The 11,617-nt window shown below is 36.8% G+C and overlaps 1 protein-coding gene across 1 annotated transcript; it reads right to left on the reverse strand.

Moving 5' to 3' along the window:
- Window positions 1–10,946: 10,946 nt before the first annotated feature.
- LOC137945239 (pirin-like protein) lies at window positions 10,947–11,617 on the reverse strand. The gene is made up of 4 exons (XM_068791019.1): window positions 11,471–11,617; window positions 11,329–11,378; window positions 11,204–11,242; window positions 10,947–11,104 (listed from the first exon to the last, which is right to left on the reverse strand). Exons 1-4 carry the CDS (start codon window positions 11,587–11,589, stop codon window positions 11,064–11,066), a joined length of 249 nt encoding a protein of 82 aa, XP_068647120.1. The 5' UTR covers window positions 11,590–11,617; the 3' UTR covers window positions 10,947–11,063.

Below are 11,617 nucleotides of genomic sequence, written 5' to 3' on the forward strand. Positions count from 1 at the left end.
TACAAAATAACCTAAATTAATATTTTTAAAAGGCAAACTAACGTGGATGGATTACGTGGCATTTACTGACATTGCAGATGACATGGCTTACCAATGACGTGATGGGTGACATGGAGTAAGGCACTATGGGTGATGATGTGGTGTGATGATACGGCACCACGCAAGCGATCTTACATGTCACCTTGTACACATGTGTAGTTGATCGGTCAAATTTAGGTATTTGTGAAATTAAGTTGGTTATTTGTGTTATTATTTTTAAAAAGTTAGATAGTGATTTTGAGAATGTGATGGAAAGATTTTGAGATTTTGTAATTGAATAACAAACCTTTAACCTCTTTTTAATTACTGACTGTTTACCTTAATATGATTATATTGATTAAAATAATTAATAACATTTATTAATTAATGTTCATTAATTATTTAAGTTACAATTTTACAATTAGATTTATACTTTAAAAAGTTACAAAATATTTTTCTCGGTTCCGAAGAAACCATGAGAAAAGTATGTAACTTTGTCTGAAACTGACGAATTCCACACTTTCCAACTGTCTTTTCTCGGTTCTGAAGAAACCAGGATCAGTCCTAACTAACTGAATCCAAATAGATTACTAACAGCAAACTAAATCAAAATAAGCATTTATAATTACTAACAGCAAACTAAATCAAAATAGATTCAGCATTTATGATTACTAACTGGCATAAGTAGGATACGAGTGACGGTTGCCAATTTAGGCAACTGTCTTTCCTGATTGGATTTGAATCAGAATCAGGATGCAACTAGAAGTAATTTGCCACGTTGTAAACCTATAAAATCCGCCCCATTCTCTTCGGTTTTACCTTCTTCCATAGACTGCAGTGAGACTGAGATGGCAGAGAGTGGGAAAAGAAAGCGTTGCCGCAAGGTCGTTACAGACGAAGAAGCTGACTTACTGGCGTTTCTTGAGAAGAAGAGGCTGAACCTAGAAGAGGAAGAGCGGCAGCCGAAGAGGAAAGCCGAACCGGAGTTGCTGGAATCACTTGCTAAGCTGTACAGCGATTTCACCGAGCCCGTATGGCTGGGCCAGAAGAGGATCACCAAGACGGACATACATCGCCATCATCAGAGGTTCTTCATCCCTCGCTCCGTTGTCCAAAAGCTGAAGCCTCACCTGAAGTGTTGGGAGAGAGGTGAGATCGAACCCCACGATGGTTCGGGCATTTACGTCTCCGTGATGGATCCCTTAGGTTGGCGAAGGGAGCTGAAGTTGAAGCGGTGGCCGAGTCTGCAGCAATGAACTCTCCTTCATGGCTGGCAGGTGCTCGTTGACGTCAACGAGCTACGGGAAGGAGACCATATTGTCATCTGGGCGTACCGTCATGGCCCCAACAACCAGCTCGGCCTCATCCTTCAACGAATGCCTCTGTAACTTTTCAACGAGAAGGACGACGAGATTCAAGAAGCCAGTGCGTGCATAATTTTCTTTCTGAGTCACTGTAATTTCTGTTGTTCGATGTAAGTACCAAATTATACGAGTTCTGAATCATAGAAAATTCATTATTTCTATTACTGGTTGTAATTCTTTCTAAAGGGGAAAAAAGACAGCGGATGTATCAATCCCAAAAGGAATTTTCTGGAAATTCCGAATTTCCTTTCTTTAGGATACAGAAAAACAGTATTCATCGAAAATAAATAAACCTTTACAAAAATAGTTACTGCTCCGCAATCGGACATGTTTTCATCAGCCCCCAAATTTCAATGTTCTTGTTCTTGTGGGATATGATCTCTGCTTGAACTTTTCTTGCAGTATCAGTGGCTCATCCAACAAGAATAAGCACGGATGTGCCAGCAAACCCACGAAATGCAGTGGTTTGCCAGAAAGGCCGAACCCAGAACCGATATCCGACTGAGAACTTGCATTCCAAACTTTGTTGCAACGTCAACAAAGTACAGAGCAAAAATTAGTTCTTAAAGAAAGTGGTTTCGATGAAGAGAGCTGTGCTCTTGCCTGGTGGAACAAGTGGAATTGAAGCACCCTGCCGCTTCAACTGCTCACTCACATCATTTTTTCAGAACTGAAATTCAGACGCTGATTATACAAAGTGTGGTTTGAGAATCCTTTTTTTTTGTTGGTGTAAATAAACAGGATTTCAACATTATATTGCTTCATTCATGATCGTACACTATGTCAAGAACTTATTTTGATAATACTATGGAATGTAAGGGCCACATCTACATCATACAGACATTTGGAAATATGTTCTTGAAGCCTGCATTAGATCATGGTTCTGTTGCCTTTTCCTTCATTTTTATAAACCTCCATTACTGGACCCTCCATAATTTACAGTCTACTCATTTGGTTCCTAAAAATTGGAAGGAAACAACTAGGATGAATGGACAGATAAATAAAAGGATTTCAACATTTTATGGCTTCATTCAAAATGGTACACCATACCCAGAACTTATTTGATAACATATAGAATGCAAGAATGTCATATAGACATTTGGAAATATGTTCTTAGAGCCTGATTGGAGCATGGTTCTGCTCCTCTTTCGTTCATTGTTATAAACCTCCATTACAGGACCCTAATTTTACAGTACTCATTTGGTTCCTAAAAATTGGAAGGAAGCAACTAGGATGAAAGGAAGAGATACATACCCAGGGTGCCCATGCTAAGCCATAAAATACCCCCTGCAGGCAAAACATATGTAAGAAAACTCCTTCTCCAAAAGGTAAAGCCTTAGAATATAACGTATTGACTCAGCCTAATGTAATCAAGTTTTTGGTCAGGTACCAATACTTACATAAGCAATGGAGGCAATCAAGGCAATACAGAGTACCAGCCTCTCACCCAACAATGGATTGATAATTGGAAGGACCAAAATCTGAATCATTAAATTCGAAAATTAGGACTACAAATTAACTCACCATATTTCTTTAAAGAAATATAAATAACAGAAGAGATAAAGAAAATCCAATACTATAACGCTCATAACAGATTTTGAGAAAGCAGAGGCTTCATAGTTTAAAGATATGGTGACAGGACAAAATTTATGTTAGGGACCTCTAAATGGCATGGAAACCCTGCTTTGAGAACTTATGTTTTGCTCACCAATCATGTTATGAATATTTACTTCTCTGGTATTACGAGTATTTACTTCTCTGGTCTTACTGCCCCTACAAACATTCTAGTGTGAGGCCACGTGACATTCTGGGTGTAAGACTGCATACAACCATTTCAGAAAGTAATATTCCTCGTATTTTTATGATTTACATGTTAGGCATGTATCATGGTCTTCTTATTTAACTGGAATTGACTGCAATATAACCAAATAATTCTAGTTAACACTCCTCATCAAATACCTGCTTATGAAGGTAAAAAGAGTTGTTCACCTATTGAAGATAGGCGTTTGCTTGAAATTGCAATTCGGTGCAAACAGGGGATTCGTCTCCGAAGGCCACAGATGTGTTTCTGAAGTATCCTATAAGATCAATCCAATGTCAACAACTTAAATATAATTTACTCATATGTACTGCAAAGCTTTGATTATCCCTTGCCCTGAGAGTCTCGCCCTCCTTTTGAAGCCTTTGCTACTTGTTGTCTTGCCAACTCCAGTGAGAGCCTCTCCTCAGTGAATTCCTGTACTCGACAATAAGCAACTTGGCTCAGAAATGCCGAACATGAGAGCTGAGGTTTAAAGGCAAAAAATATAGATGCATATGCCAAAGCTCAAAGGGGTCTCAAATGTCATAGAATAACAGTATTCCTCTCAGTTTATTTAATTTCACATGCTTCATTTATAAGGGAGAGTATTTGTGTCAGTTGCTCTCCAACACTTAAGTTGCATGTAAGATAGAGCAATCAACTAACCATATTCTTTTATCCTATCCACTTGTACCAGTACCTCCCTTGCTTCTCTTCTTATTCAAACTCTTATTTTCTGGTTTCTATTTCTTCTTTGGTTCTCTCCTTTTTATTTCACACAAGTGAAGTGATATTGGACAGTCAGCTCCAAGTTAAATAAGAGTAGAATAAAAATCGAAGGGCTCTTCACATAACACAACTTTGTGAGGAACTTTCCCTTCCAACCAACTTATGACCACAAAAATGGAAGTGGCCTTGTTTAATAAAATAACATAAACAACAAAAAATAGTGGCCTTGAGGAGATTTCCCTAAAGAAATTGATTCCTTGAAGGACGACTAAAAGCTCAACTTCATTTTTGAGAATTCCAAGAGAGCCAAACAAGTATCTCCACAACTCCCCCCCTCATGTTGCCTTGGAGCCATCAAATTGTAATTTAAAGCAGACAAATGAAGGAGGTAAATCAGGGACTGAGGCTTGGATTTCTAGAGCTAAAAGATATCCTCAATGCCTGAAACGGCTTAGTATAGGTATTTGTAAATGCAAAGGCTCCCCCAAGTTCATTTGTTGGCTTCACCATGCTCCAAGTTCATTGTTTTGGCTTGACCAGAAAAGGACTAATGGATCTGTCTTTTCCATAATGATCCACTTGAGATTTTATTGACTTAAATATATTCTTTATTTTCTCCATAGACTCTATAATACTGTAATAGAAATAATCTTCCAAAATCCTTCTCCCATAACTTGAGAAGGGCATGCTCAAACACTGCTTCTTTAATGCCACATGAATACCAGATATGGACGGTTCAATTCCTGATGTGTTCATAGTTGCTCCCAAAGAATTAAAGCTAAAGAGCAATTATGAGACTTATTGGTGCACCATTCAATTGTGGAGGATAAGGGTCAATGTTCAGACTACATCATTTGCAAACACTTGCACAAAGGAATTGCTTCTTGAATGCAAGGAGTTAGTTCATCCTGAAAAGTGCTCAAATACATAGATTTGTTTTTCTATTATTTTTTCAATAGCATGCTCATGTACATGGTCTCGAAGCTAATCCCTGACAAATCCCTCCTTAATGAAACTTGAGACTGACAGTTGATACTAGCTCGACTCGTGACACAAACACTAACTGATGGTGATTCTAGACTTCCACCAAAAATAGCATAAAAAAAGAATATTCCCTTTGATTTCAAGTGAAAAACAATAAATATGACTATAAAGCATCAAAACTCAAAAGCAACAACAACAACGCCAATCTGTAAATTTTGAATGATCTCATCTGAGATTGAGTGATCAAACACGATTGAATAACATGGTAAAACACTTACCTTGTAAACACACTCGGAAAGGACCATGGAGCAAAGTATATCCTGCAAGTCAGAAACAGAGTTAGCCTTAACAGCGTAGCAGAGATCCTGAAGTTGTTTCTTCCATCTCTCGTACTTTTCTTGAAGTTTCTTCCTATGTTCCCTGTCGCTCTGCCATGGCCATTTTAACTGAGGCAGAATTTTACACCCTGATCACGGAACCACGATTCTACTTTATTATGTAGGAACTTCATCTTTATGGAAAAGCTTCGCCCGAAAAATGCAAGACAAAACCAGCCTCAGAAAGGAATTGAACGACATCGAGAAGAAGAGAATTCCATCAGTTGGAAATCGGTATATGCCGCCAGAAAAATTCAGTTCCTTCAGGGAGGAGGTCTTTCTTATTTGTGAAAACCAATAACTGAAAACTGAAAAACAGGTAGGGGTGGCATCGAACAGTAGCTGTTCGTGCTCATTTAAGTAACTGAACCGAACTCGTGTGAGCCGAGGTTCTGTTCGTGAGCTCACGAGCCCACTCGATTACTAAATAAAACCGTTTCGACTTTCTCCTTCCGTGACTCGATAAGGACAAGAGGGGGAGCTTCGTTTTGACTTTCATTTTGATTTTGAAGTTTTCGAAATCAAAACGAAAAAGTTTCATAAACTTTCTTCTAAAACTTTCGACAGCAAAATCGGTGACACAAGCTACCGAGATTGATGTCGATTTTCTTCCTCACAAACCTCATTCTACCCTATCCCTCACCATCTTCATCTCTCAACTAACTATAACCGATTTCTGGTGTTGCTGACGGAAGAAATTTGACCTAAAAGATCAATTTGTCCAGTTTTTTATTATGATTTTGAGCTCCTCAAGGTTCGACTTTGAGTTTTTTTTTGTTTGTTTTTTTCTTGTATCTTCTGTTTTTGTTTCCAATGCTTGTTAAAAATCGGTAAGTGACGGCCTGTGTTATCTCTTCTGTGGTTATTTCTTGTCATGTTACTAATGAGTTCTTGTTTAACTTTTTATGATAATTTTGTCAGAGACGGATGAAATCAAATGCTTGTTTTATCAGTTTCAGATGTTATCAAATGCTTAAACATGTTGAACTGGCAAGATCCTGCTTGGTATGTGTTGTATATAGTGGAAGGCCAGAGGACCCAGTTGGGTTACGATCCTGAGTGATATTTTGATTAAATTTTCTCTCTTGATGTGTGCTTTCAACTTTCAAATGCCACTAATTGTTTCATAATGAGAATAAGTATTAAAAATTACAGCAGAAAATAAATACTTTTAGAGAGGTGAGCATACCTGAGAGCAGAACAATGGGTGGAGAAAAAGGGTATAAGTGGAGACGATCCTCTTCTCAGTGTTCGAACTCTTAGGGGGGGTTAGTCAACTTGCAGTCCGAGATGATCTTCAACCGCATGACGCCCTTCAACACTTGAAGACGTTAGTGGAGCGCAGATGACATTTCATCTGGATGTAGGGGAAGAAGAGGTCCTTCATCTCCACGGTTTAAAACCATTTCACTTCCTAAATTCTGATCACAGTATGTCTTCTATGATTTCCCCAGTGCGGCCGAGTTCATTGTTTTTAAGCTCAAAGATATGTGAAAGATTAGTCAAGAAGATATTTCACCTGTATTGGAGTTTGATGGGCTAGATGTTGACCAATCTGGAACTTTAACAGCATCTGATTTACTTCTGGCACAATCCGCTCTACCAGGAAGCTAAGTTCTAGTTTATTTACCTGTGTTTTCATTGACCAACTTCTTACAGATGAAAAGCACTCTCCAATCTCTATTGATATCCTTGTACATTTGCCATTTAGCCAGAGTTTGATTGTTCGAGTCACACCAATTCAAACTGAGTCTCTCTCAAGTCATGCTCAAGACCGGTTCCCCACCTCCACAACAGCGCCGACCTCTTCAAAAACCAAGTTAACTTACCCAGTGAATGAGTTGTAGAACCATAGTTGAGACAATTTCGGAAATTTTGGTTGGTGTGATGTCCCACAATATATTTTTCCTTATCCTTAAAGCTTTTATATGTACGTTTATGAAGGCAATAACAATTTCTATTTTTCTTGAATTGCTACTAAATCCAAGACTGGAGCTGCCTAAAAAGCCAGAGGCAGAATTCTTTACTTTTGAACCTTGAACATGTATCAATAGGGGGAAAGAAGGTATGGAGAGAGAGAGAGAGAGAGAGAGAGAGAGATAAATCTACGAAAGATGTAACTCATATGTAAGCTTTATCTTGAATTTTGGACGGATTGTACACATCTGACAGAAAAGAAATGGACGATACAGATAAGGCTTCAATCTCAAATTTCAATCTTCTTTGGAGCATGTATTCTAGTTCCACTCTGTCACAAAACCAAAAATTAAAAGCATGAAAAGCTATTTTCAAAAAAGAAGAGGACATGCTGGTAAAGAAATGGAAAATCGAAATTTTATTTGTCACATTTCAATTTTATTACTATATTAAACTTCATATTTAAGTCTTTGGTAAATAAAATATAATTAAAGTATGAATTTGATTAATTAATTACTTTTAATTTTGTGAAAATATATTATTAATTAATACCATGTAAAAAATTTATCTTATGTTATTAATATAATATTTTTTTATTCATTAATCATATTTATTTTTTATTTACTCTATTTTATTTGTGATTTAAAAGTAGTAATTAAAATACTTTTTTTAAATTTCGAAGACGAAGATAAAGATGAACTTGTCCACACTAACACCCTATTTCGAAGATTTAGAAGATGAACTTGTCCACACTAACACCCATTTCGAAGATGAAGATCATGTAGATGCATGAGATGAAGATCAAGATCAAGATCAAATTTTTGTTTTGTTGACTAGCCCCTCCTTAGGCAAGTGCGAAGAAGAAGATCTTGTAGTTGACTCACATGATCTTCATGTTGGAGATGAACATGAACTTCAAAAATCCGTTTTGTTGACTAACCCCCCCTTAAAGAGTCTCATTTGAAAATTGATGTTAGCATGCTGAGAAATCATGGATTATTATGATAGGGCCTGAAAAATCTGAGTCATGGAGTACCGTAGAGGCAGTGAGCAGATTTCATAGGCACCTGTTGCTTGTTGGATGTTTGGCAAATACCTGATTGTTATTCCGATTGGCAAACACAATGTGTTGGCCTACTATATTTGTCAATATCTGGTTAAGGCTGCATTTTGTCAAGCTATAAAATCAACTTTTGACATTCCAAATGGGGTTTAGACCTTACTCTTCATATGCATTTATTTTATATAGTGTTTGGGATTCCAATGATACTGTTGTAAAGATTTGGCCTCCAATTTTATATTTTATTTAATGAATTTTTTGCTTCATGTTTTTAGGTGATGGGTTCAAATTTAATTTGACACACAAAAGTTCTAGTTCTGGGTACAATTTTTGTTTGTTTGGCCTTGGAAGGGTCGTGTGCTCCTCCTCACTCAAGGTTATTTGCATACTTTTTTTTCCCCTCTAGTTGAATTTTGGATAGTTTATATACATTTTGAACTACCTTTTTTCTGGACCGAGAATATAACCTTTGAGTTTGGTGTTTGTGTTACATTTTTGCATGTTATTTGACAGATTATTTTTTGTTATGCTATAGAAACGTCATGCACAGGCGAGGTTCTCCATGTCTAGGTCATACCTTTGGTTTTGTAGGCCTATCTAGTGCTTAGCCTGTTTGAAAAATATCTAACTTAAGACTTCGTTCGGGCAAAATTTTATGCCTTTTGTCCTAGTTCATTATAAAGTATATAAAAGTTAAAGTAATTGTCAAACTATCAATTCAATCATAGCCATAAGTACATTGAGGAAAGGGCGAGGACTCTCTGAGCCTTTATCCCTACCCAGGCTCTACCAAGACCATATACTAGTGAGAAACCTGCACAATTAACAACATATTTTAATAAGGGGAAAATGTGCATAAAAGTCACATTTTGTTTATAAGTCATGTTTTTAAATAAGTCACATTGGCATAATAAGTTTAGACGAGTATTTTTTTTATCAGACAATAATAAAATTTATTCTTTTGTTTTTGTCATAGGTGGATATTTTGCTCATGCAAACGGGGACTTAGCATATTGTTTTCTAGCATTAAAAGAAAAAGTTGGAGTTTATAAATGTATATTAGATTTATAGTTTTTGTTTGGGTGATAGTAAATTTGATATTGATATTTTATTTAAATCTTTGTGTTCAATCGAATAAAGTTTATGCATACTATTATGCAGTGTTTATGAATAATTTTATGAAGTTTATAGATAATTTAATGTAGGTTTATGTACAAAGGGCATGCCCTATTTTAAGTAAAAGTTATGCATGATTTTATGTACAATGCACTTGATATATATTTTATGCAAAGTTTTAAATGAAGGTTGGAGTTCGAACGCTGCTCAAGCTCAAGCTTGAATTCGATTAAATTTATTGGGTTCGAGGTCGATTCCAATTTTAGACTCAAGGCTGGGCTTGACTCGAGTTTGAGGTCGAAGTATTTAAATCAAGTCCAACTCGAACGTATGCAGGTTCAAACTCGACTTGTCTTGATGCCACCCCTACCACTGCTTTTTTTTAAGTTCAACCCCATCAAACAAATGAAAATGGTAGTTTATTGGAAAAAAAATGAAACTATCATAGAAATTCAAATAAATAACAAAAATAGTACTCAAGTGGATACGGTAGTCTCCCTTGCGTACACGATATTTCTTTTGTAGGAGCAAAAAAAAAAAAAAAATGAGTTCACATAGTTTAGGAAGAAAGATTTCCAAAAAAAGGGACGACATTATGGTAAAACTTTTAATTATTTTTATGTATATTTTCATGTAATTTCTCTTATATCAAGTAGACGAATCAATGAAACATAAACTATTGATGCACAACTTCCACATGTGGTGTTTAAGTGGGTGAATTGGAAGTTATTCACTATAGGGTCCATATTGTCAACATAGTTCCATTTGGATTGCTCCACCTTATTTTCCATAAGCTGCTTCAAATGAGTTCACCAATTAATCGGTTATTTCAGCCCATCGGCATCAACAAACCCTCTAGGAACCGATATTTGTTTTATATTTGTTTTATGCTAACTTTTTTCCAAGTAGGGATATCTAGGTAATTTTGGTCAACCCTAGAGTATCTATATTTTAACTTGAAATCAAATAGCATTTAATCAATTAAGCTATAGTTGAAAGGTACATACAAAATTTAATCATCAAAATTAGAACCTCAATCAATGGTTCAAATTGTCGACATTGATCAATAATCAAGATTGAAGGAAACCTAATTGCCAGTTGATCGATGGTCAAAGTTAAAACACTTGACAATAAAAGCATAAAGCTTTTGTCAAAAAGTTAGTCAATTATCAAAATTAAAACTTTTGTTAAAATTTAGATCAGTTATTAAGATCATAGGTTATAATCAGTGATTAAGATGAAGTAGAGTGTAACATATCAAAAGTGACCCACATGTCTCGGATGACATTATGGTAAATAGGAGAACTATTTAATAAAACGTAATATAACTTTGTAATTATACAAGTTGGCGTATGTTCCTCTCTCCCACAAGTTAGGATTTATCCTTAAAAATTTTGATTAGAAATCAACGTCTAAAACAGTAAAGGTTACAAGACCAAGAATTTTCTAACTCCGATTAATGGCGACATTTGCCCGAGGGGACGTGGTCACGCGAGGGTCCGAGTGCTCGACCCTAAAAAAGATTGGCGGACCCGAGGGTTTTACAACACATTACATTACCCTCAAAATACACCCCGCGCTTTCTTTCTGTCTCTTCTTCTCTAAGCAAAGCTCGGCCAGACGCAGCCGTTCTCGTCCCTATCTTGAAACAGCGATCAAGGAGTGGCGCCTACGGATTAAATCAGGTAAGTTCAATTTCAAAAAGCTCCATCCAGCATGTACGTAACAGTTTCAAAACCTGAAAACAGAGCAGACGTACACAACCTGGTAAGAGTTAACGGAAAACAAAGAAGCCGAGAAGAATTACGATAACAAAGCCACGAAATGGTTGCCTGACCTCTGTGTGGATGATCGGGAAAACCAGCAGGCGGTGACACTGCAATGTCATCGAAACAAGAACAAACGTTACAAACCACGTTCAGCACTGAACCTTAAAACAAAAAGAACACAGGCCGCACGCACCTGAGAACTCATCCAATAAAAGAAAAGGGTCCAAAGATCGCAATTCCATCCTGCAAACAGAAAACCAAAAGACCCATTAGAAATCAACGATCAACTATCAAAAACGAACAAAAGAATAAAACCAAAACACGAAAAGACCCACCTTCCAATGCTCCTCCTAACCACCACTCCTTCCCCTTCACGTTGCGGCTTCGCCAAGACCCTTTTCACCACCGATCTTGGCGTGTCGAAAGAGGAGCTTTCGTCTGAAGATCTCGACATGGTTGTTGCGTATAACCGAGAGGCGGTT

Source organism: Aristolochia californica, unplaced genomic scaffold, assembly GCF_029961685.1.
Source record: "Aristolochia californica isolate CCGP_79_NKW_82.1479 unplaced genomic scaffold, dmAriCali1.0.hap1 SCAF_12, whole genome shotgun sequence".
In the NCBI taxonomy this organism is placed as follows: Eukaryota; Viridiplantae; Streptophyta; class Magnoliopsida; order Piperales; family Aristolochiaceae; genus Aristolochia; species Aristolochia californica.